The sequence below is a fragment of the Cottoperca gobio genome, chromosome 3 (assembly GCF_900634415.1).
Source record: "Cottoperca gobio chromosome 3, fCotGob3.1, whole genome shotgun sequence".
In the NCBI taxonomy this organism is placed as follows: Eukaryota; Metazoa; Chordata; class Actinopteri; order Perciformes; family Bovichtidae; genus Cottoperca; species Cottoperca gobio.
In genome coordinates, this window is record NC_041357.1 from 24,448,362 (window position 1) to 24,461,887 (window position 13,526).

Genomic DNA, 13,526 nt, shown 5'->3' on the forward strand with positions numbered 1-13,526 from the left:
AGGGAATTAAAACTTGTTGTGACAATTAATCTTTGACTTAATTAGGAAGAAAAGAGGAAGAGAAGTAAGAAACAGTAACCTCAGTACTTAGCTTCGTACACACGCTGATGGTGTAGTAGCTGTTCACATGGCCTGACAACCAATACACTACAGCTGCACGATTAATTGTGTAATAACTGGGACCATCAGACAACCACGTTTAATTAAACATAATTTGGTAAGATATCAGTAATTTGATTTTAGAGTGCCTGACAAATCAAATCACAATTCATTAAATTGTCTGGCCAGTTAAAAGTGCTTGGGTCAATTACATATTTATTCATTCTCTGCTTCCAAAACTTTACTGCTGCCGCAGGTTATAATATTTTCTACACATGAAAAGTATGATGAAACATCAGTTGTACTGAGGATGAACTAATCCAACAGAATTGACCAAAAATACAAAAATACAATACAGCCTTTTTACCTTGACTTTTAAGCATTGATGCATTATTTAAAAATATAGTGTCCTGCTCATAATGTGCAAGGGATAGTGTGTGTACGTATTACCTGACTAATAACTGGAGGAGCATAGGGATTGTTGGTCTGCTCAGTGAGCAAGTTGACCCGATATTCAGTGACCTGTCCTCTGGCGATGACCCCTTGACCCTCAGCTGAGCTCCACACAATTTTGAGACTGGTGGACGACAGTGCAGACACTTCTGGAGGAGCCATCAACTCTGGGACTGGAAAGAGTGACACACATATATAAGTATAAAATATACATCACACACTACATTCAGCCTTTCGTTAATCATCGATTTATCATCACAAACAAATATCAAAAATCATTTGAGATGTCACAAATAATTTAAAGCAACTAATACGTAATGTTGAAATAATTAAATAATTAAATTTGAGGTCACAAAAAAAGGGATAGAAGGTGTTCCAGTCACTGGACTAAAGTTAGCTAAGGCTAAAGATAGCAGAACACTACACCAGTTTCTCTTATTCTATAAATTACTCATTTTCAAACTGCTTTTTAAAGCCACCAATTTAAAGTGTAAGCTACTCACAATGTACTGTACAAACGCATAGTGTATCATTTTCAGTTTTTATATTCAGTAACGTTAATGCTAATCTTGTGCATAAATTAAATGAGCTGTTAGCTAATACAGATTATAAATGAATAGCTCTGAACCTTTGATTGTCTGAGCACATATGTAGATATGAAGGGCTCATTTTAAGGTAATGAAAACACATTAATATCTTACATCTTAGTTTAGGGTGACGATACACTAATGAAAACATATAGTTCTGAATATTACATTGCATTTCTTTATAACTCACTTGCATCATTAATAGAAACTTATTTTTCCACTGCAAACATTTAAAATTAATCTGCAATTGTAAAGTTCCCCATGATGCATCTCACACATCTCACAATCAATCTGGAACACTACGCTACTGAATACGACTCACATTAGTATCATTTAAATTAGATTTTCACTCTTTAACTGTTGAAAATCAGTGAAAAAGATGCATTTTATCTTAGATTATTTATGCAATAATCTCTGAGATGACTGCTAAACACTGTTGTTTGTGTGTTTCATCTTGTTGGTGAAGTTTTCCTTTGACTGCCACCTAATACATATATTTTCTTTTACTTTTTACAGTGAGTTAATTAAAAAATAAAATACTAATTTAGACAGAGATATACATTCAAAATCAGGATTTAGTGGATATTATGTGGATTTAATGGATTTAAGTATTCCATAATTCTACGGTTGTGATAGCCACTATTACAAGAGAGATTAGAGAGAAGGGTTCTTTTATTCTTCTGTTGATGGCATCTAGCTGTGAAATATGGTGTGAAATGTGATTCATGGTAGACATAACCACAGTCATATTCTTTCTTCCTGACACAGCGCACGCACGTGCACAAACACTGACACACACTCCACATTTAAAATGGTGTTATCATATGCTTGTTATCCAGACACATAGCTTGGAGTGATGTTGGAGGCAATCGTTTAGTCCTAATGAGCCATATCATCTATTTGAAATTCAAATACCTTAATGAGTTTCCCCTCCCCCACACACAGTTTGTATTTCCTCCCTCCTTCCTTTCTCTACATTCCTCTTGACAAATGCCTGTGTTTTTTTTATTTAATACACCTCATCTTTTATTACATCCATCAGCAAAGTTCTCTGCTGGACAGACTTTGACCAAAAACATCACTTGATTACGTTACTTAAATTTGAGTTTTGCCCTTAATGTATGCTGCATTCTTCTGCTTGAGGAAAGGTCAACACCACAACACTCACAAATCAGTTTGGCTGAAGATTTTAATTCCGAGCAACTCAGCAGTCAAATCTAATATTCAGATATTATAACAGCAACATCTACCTTTTGTCCTGCTTACTCACTTACCTACTGTATCTCACTAAAGTCCTCGTTAGAAATAAATGTTAAATTGTATAACGGATTTGTTTTGTACATGGAGAACAAAATGCTGCACAAGTTTTCAACCAGACTGACAATTAAACGATTAATACGAATGGAAGACATCACCAGCCATTGGTACAATAAAGTGGAAGCTTAGCATCTAGAGTCCTATGTACTGACAGTTTAAACATATTCAATCCAACCACTGAGTCGACTGCAGAGGGCCCAAATAAAAACATATATATATAAACATTACATTTCAAGAAAGACCTTTGTAGTTTGAATTGGAAGATGGATGTAGTATGGGATTTTTATGGAGCCAGCATTTTAGGGCCATGGGAGAAATTCGAGTTTAAAAGGATCCACATTGACCTCACCATCGAGCTATGATTGTTGCCAAGAATGTCCCCTATGACACTTTATTATCTATGGGGAAGCCCCCTCTCTGACAACCATAAAGTCATCTGACTTTGTCTGATGTCTAATCACTGATGGTAAAAGACTGATTAAAATATTAACCTACATAGTTGAATTGATTTAACTTGGCCCTCGGATACACCCCGTGTCTGAATAACAACAAATCCATGTAAGCTTAGTTTAACCATAATCATGATCAATACAAACCTCCCTCCATGGTGCGTGCTGTGGTCCACCCTGATGTGACACTTCCCGCCATATTGATGCTCATGACTCTGATCTGATAGGTGGAAAAGGCCTGCAGACTTCCTACAGTGGTACTACTCTCAGGGGGCGGGACTGTGCTCCTATTGGTTCGCTGTGCTTCAGGGGAAACACTTGGATCCAACCAACCAGCGCTTAAGAACACGCTCTTCTCAACAGCAGGACGTGAAAGGTTCTGGGATTCTATTGGTCCACGAAGAAAGAGCTCAAACCTTGTGATGACACCTGTAGAGAAAGAAAAATAAGGAGTGTGTAAAAGAATAATCAAAATCAAACTGTTATTTCTTTTAAATAAAGCAACACTTGTAGCTACAGTTAGTGAAACACTGTTAAGTTTTGTTTTTTTGTTTTTTTGTGCAAATTCAGCCTCTTTATGATAAAAGACTCAAAGCATCAAGTGTGTATTGTGTATAGAGATGCATTAGAAACTGCAGCCCTGCTTAATGCGCATCCCAATTGGAAACAGGACGCTAAAAATTTGTAAATTTTTCTTTTATACAGAAATGTTGTTTTGAGGAAAATCTAACAGCAGAAATAATGAGAAAGCCCTCGCCAGTGTTTGGCCCTGTAGTAGAAAACAGGCTGATAATGACTAAGTCCTGGCTCGTCCTGTTGAGCTCTCTGGTGGAAACAAGGCTATTGTCCTAATCTCTCATGCTCTATGTTAATATGAAAAAGACAGAGCTGCTTTAGGATGAGGATCGAGCAGGCAGCACCAAAACACAATGAGAGACTTACAGACCCACTATGGAATAGATGAGTGTCCAAATGTTGTTATAAGTATAAAATACAAATAAAATACAAATAAAACGACAGGCTTAACGTGGAACATCTCTTTACTCTGCTCTCTCATTTCCTTTCCTTTTCACTAATGTCTGTCTTTATTCCTCACACTCTGCCATTTCCCCTTTATTTCAGTGCCGTCCGATCCCTCTCTCCCCCCTCAGGTACCAATATAGTGCATATAGAACAGTAGCTAATCTGAATACTTGCCGTGAAGTAGCTAGTCTGAGATTAAAGTCGAGTCCAGTTGAGAGCTATATCAACCATTTTAAACAGTGAACTGATGACAGAGAAAAGAGACACAGAGAAAGCCATGTAACAAGGCTTCGTATGACACGAGGAGGGAAAGAGATTAACAAAGAGGGAAAAAAGAATCGAGAGACAAACAGAGAGAGAAACCCAGGTTACAGGGCTTTGTATGACACTGAGCCTTAGAGCCATTACAAAGCTCTCTGGATTTAGCAAAGGCAGTTCCAGTTCAGTGCGTATGTATGTGTGTGTGTGTGTGTGTGTGTGTGTGTGTGTGTGTGTGTGTGTGTGTGTGTGTGTGTGTGTGTGTGTAGTGGTGTTAGTTTATTCTCATACTGCTTCATTGACACAGGCCTGAAAGCCATGCCACGAGGCTACTAAGTGTTTTATGTTAAAAAAACTGTGTTCTGTAAGTGATTAACTATATTATGCATTCAGACATGGGACATTAATAATGTATATGTTTGTTGTGTTATGTAATTGTAATATACTTCTAATGAACATGCATGGATGTATCGTGTTGTGTGTGTACAGTTTGTGTTTTTGCTTACATGAGCTGTGCAGTATGCGTGTGTGTATGTTTGGGGTCCTACCATTTGGTTGACTGGGGGGCTCCCAGGAAGCATGCAGTGTATGAGGTCCTGTAGCGGTCACTCTGGGTGGGGGTTGGTTTTGTGGGGGGGCAGAGGCTGTCAGAAGAGACAGTGGTGGGGTAGAAGTGCACCCCCCAGAAGAGCACGCCTGAAGACAAGGTTAGGATTTTGTCATTTTCATTTTGTAGGATGTACAAGCTGAAACTTCAACTGTGGCTGAAGCATACTTCTTATATCCTGTCGAAGATACAGTTGCTTCACATATCTATCTTTTTCATTGGGAAGTTTGCCCCACCTACCTCCAGTGTGGCAGTGTATTGGGTGAAGGGCTTTAGACCACTTGCCACAGCCTCTGTAGATAAGCCTGTGTAGTGGATGACAGGCCTAGCTCCACTAAATTCAGTAGAGGATAACACAAACCTGTAGGAGACAAAAAATGTGAATCATTGATTCTTTTTTTCTTAATGTTTCCATCTCTCCCTATCACTCCACTAGGTCACATGGTTTTGTAACACCTTCAAAGATGACAAATCCTGACCATTCTTACATCTATCCTCCATCTCTTCCCATTGCTCATAACCTCCCTCAAGCATCCTACTGTATCATACCCCTTATTGATACTCCCAACTTCATTTATATCCACATTTCTCTCTGAAATTGTCCATATTCCATCTTTGTACCCTGAGGGAATACGAGTTTGAGACGAATAACATGTTTTTCCTTTTCTCCGTCCCCTTATTCCTATATATATATATTACCACTATTCCCTCCTGTATCCACAACTCCTTGACTTTGTTGCTCTACATCTGCTGTTTTCCATCTCTACTTTCCTTTAATTATTATATCAACCAAGCTGAAGCTTTCCAAGTCCCCTTCTCCTCCATTTCACTTCACTGTCGGTAATCTCGCTATCTCGCTTGAAGGGATTAACAATTCTGAATGTTTTGTAGCAAATTGTATCTCCAAGTGGGGCTTCAATAGATCCCTCATCGTAGTTAGCTAGTCTTAGAACATGGCCATACTGGTTTGCAGGTTGATCATTACAATGCTTTCGGCAGTCAGCTTCAATCAGAAGCAAAACATAGACGATGGGTAGAGCCACTGACATTTTGAAGGCCAACAAGTTAAAGTGCAACTGAATCAGAATTTTGACTTCTGTCCAGCCTGCCTCTAAGCCTCCCCTCGAGTCATTACTTACCTTTCCACTGGGCCTGTGTCATTTCGTGGTGTGCTCCAGTTAAAGCTAGCGGTGGCTGGACCGGGTCGTCCCACAAGGTTTAAATGGAGCTGTTCAGCTTCTGGCGGTGCTCCTAAGGTTTGGTATGATGCTGATGCACTTGTTGTTGCACCGGCCACATTAGCGGTTATCAGCCAGAATGAGTAGTTGGTGAACGGAAACAAACCAGTGTCTTCAAATGATTCAGGGCCTGAAAGAAAATGGGGAATAAGGAACTAAGGTAAATTGGGAAATGAGTTTGGAAAAGAATTTGCATTTAAAAAAGTAAAGAAGAAGATTACAACTTATGTGGATACTTATAATGATAATACATTTATTTGTATAGCACGTTCAAAAGAGATGTTACAAAGTGCTTCACGAGACAATACTAACAGATAAATGAAGCAACAGTAAAAACAACAAGGGAAGTGTGATAACAGAACATACTTACTGAAAGGATAGTGACTGTGGATGCTATGCACTGACTGTCCATCCCTTATGAGTGTGTAGTTGAGTCTGTTTGAGTTTGGGGAGTCAGGTGGACGCCAAGAGAGACGAATGGAAGAATAACTGACAGCAAAACCTGCCGGTGCAGGTTGCTGGAAGGGTGCTGCATGGATAGAGACAGAAATAGTGAAATAGACATAAACAGACTAAACAGATTAGATTATGTCATTTTACAGGGAAAACCGGTTTATAATTAGAGCATGTTGCTTTTCTGTAAATGTGTAAGAATATATTTTTTACAACATTGATGACTGATTCTTTGCTGATGGTTTAATAAAAAGTTCAGCAATACACACATTAGCTTTCTTGCTGAGAGTTAGATGAGAATATTGATACCACTCTTATGTGTGTACGATAATTATGAAGCATGCACTGTGTGTGTGTGTGTGTGTGTGTGTGTGTGTGTGTGTGTGTGTGTGTGTGTGTGTGTGTGTGTATGTGCGTGTGTGTTAGCATGTAAAACAGACCTTTACTGCAGCCAAAGTGGCTCTCAGGGTCGAAGTGACTCGCTCCAGGTACACATATATCACACTTGTCTCCAGTTACCAGCAGCTTACAAACACAAGTCCCAGAGTCTGGATGACATGAACCGTTGACACTGCCCACCGGGTCACATGCACAAAGCTGGCATCTGGTCAAGCAAAGAAAAAAAAAAAGATCATGAAGACATTTTCATTCATGGCTAAACTTAGCTGGTGGCAAACAACATCAAAACACTTAAAATCATTACCTGAACCTCGTTAGACAGTTCTGCTAGGTTTTGATAAGCAATTTAAACTTTTGAATAGCTTGTGATCATTTATTTTTTAAATAGTACAGACTTATTTAGATATATTTGTGAACCAATCACAATGTTGGCATTGATATATATTCCGTGGTTAGATAATTGCATAGTTATAAAAAAGTGCTTTTGTAGAAGTTTATGCAGTAAATGCTATTGCTTGGGTGTGGATGGTAGGCCAGAAAAGAGAAAAGAAAAGGCATTTTGAAATGTATCTGCATTACTGTGCAAATGTTCAAAGACTAATTTGTGACTCGGTATGTGTGTGTGAAAGGTGTTGGGTCTTCACCTCAACACTGTGAGGGAGACCCTCACTACCGCCTATCCCACACACCATCATCCCCTAGCTGTGAAACTAACTTCACAGAAAATGCATTCCCCCTCAGAGTTGTCAAAATATATAAGTGTGTGTTTGTATGTGTGTGTCTGCGTGTCTCTGTGTGTGTGTCTCGGTCACCAGTGTGGTGTTACCCTCACTGGGGCAGGGCATCGGGTGATCATCCGGCCAGCCACCTCACACCTTTACGCACAGTCACAAGCACACGCACACACGCACACATGGTTGCATGTAATTGTTGGAAGATGTTTGGCTCACACTCCTATACACACACTACACTGACATAGAGAGTAACACTGTATGGTATAAACCCTATTACTGTCACACACACCTCTCTCTCTCTCTCTCTCTCTCTCTCTCTCTCTCTCTCTCTCTCTCTCTCTCTCTCTCTCTCTCTCTCTCTCTCTCTCTCTCTCTCTCACACACACACACACACGAGCACCACTGCACCTTCTTTATTGCTGTGTGAAAAGCCACAGCCTCTTAACGAGCCGCAAATTTGTCCTGTCAACTGCTGCTCAAACACACACACACAGACACCCACACTTAAAAACACACCGGTTACAGATACACACAAATGCCATAGTGACTCGACCTTCACTCCACTCCCAAGGAGAAAGAAAACACCAACATCACACCCATTCTCTCCTTTTTCATCAGCCTCAAAGTGTTGCATGTGCATGAAAGAGAGAGAGTCATTTGTGTGTATTTATGGAGATATTTACCAGTGACATGCAGACAATTGTGTGCAAATGAATATAAAATTGTCACAATGATAATGTGTCTTTAGAAGTTACTTTCAAAGAGAGTTTGGTTCCAATAAAACAAATGCTATGTTATTATAGGTTTTAGTAGATTGGATTATTACATGTGTAATCCCTTGTAATAAATTATGTGTGTAAGTGAATGTGTGCATGTGCCAACATCTAATCCCTCCAGACAGAATTACCATCATATTTCCCTGTGATGAAGTTAACAGCGGTCAGCATTTTCTGACCCGGTTCTCCATGGAGACACATAGAGACACAGGACGACCACATCAGCCAACTGCTCACACATCAATTTGTGTGTGTGTGTGTGTGTGTGTGTGTGTGTGTTTGTTTGTTTGTGTATACATTCATTTGTGCAAAGCCTATTGATTGATGGGGGAGGATAAATTACTTGATGATATTTAGATGAAGAAATCCTTATTATGGAGCGACTCTGGGCACAAGAAAAGCATTCAGCAGTAATAACCTAAGACTTTATTTGTCATTTTTCCAGCCCAATGAAAGAAAATAAGACAGGAAGAAGTGAAGAAAGGAAGAGAGAGAGAGAGAGAGAGAGAGAGAGAGAGAGAGAGAGAGAGAGAGAGAGAGAGAGAGAAAAATGGTCCAAGCTCATCAAACTAGTATGGCATAGGTTTTGTTAAAGTGTCTTTTTCTATCTTCTTCTCTGTTCTTCTCTCCGCGATGACACCGAGACGCATCGCTACAGGCATGGCAGCTTCAAAACGTCGAGTCGAGCGGGGGCTGCGTCCGCAACTGGGCTATGAGAGGGGGGGGGGGGGGGTTCAGTTCGCCAATTACTATAAATAATGGGGTGACCTTGAATTATATAGTTCTTCGTAATTAAATACTGCTAATATCAACCTTTCATCTGCCATTGCCACAGTTCCTACCGCATCTACCGGCATCAAAACAGGAAGGAAGTGGAACAGTAGTAAAGCCTGCCTCTAGCTTGATTTGATTGGCTGCCTGGGCCATATATGAAATTGATGAGAGGTCCGACTCCGCGCCTTGTGCTGAAAGTTTGAGAATATTTTAACCTCAACGCGTTTCTAAAACAGCTAAATAAAACGTGATGGGGAAAACAATTGTTTACTAGTGACGAGATAGTCCCTATCCATATTTTGTATTCTAATTATGCCACTCTTCCCAATGCCTCCCTCCTTATCTCTTTGTAAAGTAAACTCTTCATCACTTGTTTTTTTCTCCCTCCTTCTTCCATCGTTCCATCCCTCTCTGCTGTGAGATCTCAGCCACAGCCTGAGCACAGGGGAATACAGCTATCAGGCAAGGTCAGCTCCCTCACACTCACAACACACAGTGGACCACTAGTCAAACAGTTTGGGGATCATATATCTGCTTTGACACCCTGTTGAGAGAAATGTACGTCTGTGTGCGTACCAGTACTGCAGAGGTTGTAACAGTTACATTTGTGTATGTGTGTTTTAAGTTGTGTGTGTGTGTGGCGCTGTGTGTGTGCGTGAGATAGCCTGCAGGTAGAGACATGAGCGGTAAAGGTCAAAGCAGCTCTTAACTCATGTAAGTCATATGTCTGCCAACTAATCTGTAAACTGTCCTTACAGAGACTGCACCTGCTGGAGTGTGTGCTCCAAGGTGGAGCTGCACGTGTGTGTGTGTATGTGTGTGTATGTGTGTGTATGTGCTTGTGGTGCAATTAATGGATAAAAGCTTTACAGGATGTACAACCTGCAGATATGGTATTCATCTGGGTGTGTGTGTGATTGACTTTATGCGATTTACCTGCCCAGGCCAGGGTTGAATCCAAAGAACATCTCACGACACTGGTCACAGCGCCGCCCTCCCACTGAGGGATGGACACACACACACTGTCCGGTCTGGCTCTCACAACCACGCTGCGATGCTCCCATAGGATGGCAGTCACACTCCGCACACATACTCTGTTCTGCAGAAAGGTAGAAGCCTGGAGGGAGACAAACATACAATAAATAAAACATTATTTATCTGATTGCTTGTCTGTCACTTAAGTAATCTTCCTGCAAGTGTATTTTTAGTTCCTTCTTTTCTTATTTATTTTCCTCTTTCCTTCCTTTGCTATAACTTTCACACCTTTAAAATCAAATCGATATGAAGATTTCTGAAATCACAATTTGTTTTAATTGAATTGAACAAATAATGCATTTTTCTGCATCCAAAAGTATTAACTTATCAATATATGGTATATATATATATATATATATATATATATATATATATATAATATAAATATTATATAATATTTATATAACAATTAGTACATTGTAGAGTTGTCTATACACTTTATATACTATTCTCTAGTAATAAATGATATCCTATGTCGTGGGCTTAAAGTACATCATATGCATTTTTAAAACTATAAACAAACCATCATACAAGGTGCATATTTTATATATTTTTTGTGTTATTTGAAGCAGCCTGGTACAGTTTTCAGACAACCAGTTTATGTCCCTCCTAATATGCATTAAGGAGTGTTGTTTGCCATTCATTTGTAATAAAATTGAACACAAAGCCAATAGGTGTGTGTGAGGTTACATTAAGCACTTCAGGTTCTAAAGTATAAATCAATTCAGTTTATTTTTCTCAACGCTAATATCGTCTAATAAACAAACTGGTAGTTTACCAAATTAGGGTTGGGCAATTTGTAGTAGGATGGAGCTTAGCAAATGCAATGAAATCATGGGATATAAAATGTTGCCACATGTGTACATCTATGTTACCTCACAAGCACTGAATGTTTGTGAGAAAAGTCCTCTTCTTAACATCCTTCCATCGATACATCCATTTACAACTTGTGTTACAGTAAACCTAACTATGCTGTTGGTCCGTCTCCATTACACACACAATACAACATCTGTTACTTCTTTACCCATAACACTGACACATACCAATACACACACACAGACACACACACACATTCATGAGGTAATGCACACACAACAATCAAAGTGAGATGAGTGAGATGAAGCAATCTTTCCCCTCTATGGCGCTGTTGTTAAGACCTGGCACAAACAGGACAATCACTGAGTGGAGATCTGGCAGAAGGCACACGCCAACACACACACACACACACACACAAAAACAGAGACACGAACGCACACACATGTGCACACACACATGTGCACACACACACACACACACAAAAAGGAACAAACACTAAAAGTTTGGAACCAGCAACCATTGTTCTTCTCCATTGTCCTCAGAATCTCTTCTATTATTGGGGAGTCTGAACTTTGGGCAGTGACTTATCCACTTCATTTATTTATCCAATCACTTCTTAAATGTTTTGTTGATCTATATGATAAACCATCTATCTATCTATCCATTATTCCAAACACTCACCAGGTCGGCAGATACTGCAGTTCTTTGCATAGCGTGTAGGGAGACAAACACACTGCCCTGTGCTGCTGTCACACACTGACCCCGTCACTGTCCCTCTGAGGTCACAGATACACGGTGCACAGCCCTGGGACAAGCCTTCTGATACAGGACACAAAACATCAGAGAGCAGAATAGATTTGGACGACTTATACGACCACACAAAGCACAAAAAATAAAATATCTCCTCATACAAAAGCCCTTAAATGAGGTTAAGAGGATACATAACATCCATTGTACTTCAATGACAGTAACTACAGTAACAATGAGAATATATGTCATTTGTTAAACTTTCTGAATAACTTTGTTGTCCTTCTCTCACTCTGGAGGTGTAAAGTCCTGTTGTAGTAGTTGTGGGCACAATTGGTACACCGTGCTCCCTCGACCCCCTCTCGGCATGGGCATTGTCCCGTCCACATATCACACACACCCTCTGGCACAGTGCCATGGCTGTCACACGCACACGGCAGACAGCCCAGGGAGTTTCGCTGCTCCAGGGTGTGGTAACCATGACGACAAGAGTCACAGCGTCGGCCTTCCACATGTTCCTAAAAAGGAAAGGAGGACAGAAAGTGTTATATAAATATAATATATAGTGGAGAATTGCCACTAAAGGTATTGAACTAGTCAGTCCCTTCAGGAAAGTTGACAGTCAGAATGTTTTTACCACAACCTGTTGGCACTGGCATTGTGTGTAGATCAAACGTGGTGGTAGATAACTCAGATGATAAAGAATGAATTCAAAAGAAATGAGTGAGAAAAACTGTAATCACACAAAGAGAGGTCCAGAGGGGTCTTTTATTGCCTAATGAGAAGCGAACATTTTATCTTGTGACCTGGAAAAAAGCCATATCCAGTGTAATTTCTTTCTACTCCTCATGATTGCTTTTCTTGAGGTACAGATTAAGAGTAAATACTAAAAACTTCATCTGGGTATGGCCATGTACAAAGGCTGAGTCCTTACTGCAGCGGCCCAGGTTCGAAGCCGACCCTTAGATCTTTCCTGCATGTCATCCGCTCTCTCTCCCTTTCCTGTCTATTTTCAAATGCATTCTCTAATAAGGAAACAAGAAGCCAAAAAAACTTCCAAAGAATAAACTTCAAAAAGAAAAATGGAATTTGACTTCCTCACGTGTAGTGAACGTACTCCAGTTGCTAAAAAGTTGGGTTTATAAAATGTTTTGAATCTCTTCAGACATGCATATATATATATATATATATATATATATATATATATATATATATATATATATATATATACATACATATATATATATATATATATACATACATATACATATATATATATATATATATATATATATATATATATATATATATATATATATATATATATATATATATATATATATATATATATATTTTGTCTGCTATTAACCAGCCAGTGGCAAAGTCCTCCATGGTTGACATTATAGTAAAGTATTAATATAAATGTATACTTGGTAACTTGCCTTACACACACACTGTCCTGTGTGAGGATCACAGTCAGTCCCAGGTGCTGTCCCTTCTTGTGAGCAGTTGCAGGGGGCACATGATCCCCCCAGTCTTAAACCATAAGAACCCCTGCCACAAGAGTCACAGCGCTGCCCCCCCACCCCGGGCTTACACTCACACCGTCCCCCCTCAGGCTCACAGAACGGGCTGAGGGAACCCAGGGGGTCACAGTCACATGGGACGCACCCGTCGGGGTGGGACAGGTTCCAATAACCAAACTCACAGCGGTCACAAGAAAGACCTGGAGAGAGAGAGAGAGAGAGAGAGAGAGAGAGA

At 39.8% G+C, this 13,526-nt stretch overlaps 1 protein-coding gene across 1 annotated transcript in view; it reads right to left on the bottom strand.

The window, feature by feature from the left end:
* ush2a (Usher syndrome 2A (autosomal recessive, mild)) overlaps positions 1-13,526 on the bottom strand; it is a 159,738-nt gene that overhangs the window by 104,684 nt on the left and 41,528 nt on the right. Inside the window, 11 exon segments of the mRNA XM_029426054.1 lie at positions 550-725; positions 3,053-3,334; positions 4,735-4,882; positions 5,034-5,154; positions 5,933-6,161; positions 6,402-6,560; positions 6,925-7,088; positions 10,104-10,284; positions 11,700-11,837; positions 12,058-12,283; positions 13,208-13,491. Of these exon segments, the coding sequence (XP_029281914.1) occupies positions 550-725; positions 3,053-3,334; positions 4,735-4,882; positions 5,034-5,154; positions 5,933-6,161; positions 6,402-6,560; positions 6,925-7,088; positions 10,104-10,284; positions 11,700-11,837; positions 12,058-12,283; positions 13,208-13,491 (2,108 nt within the window).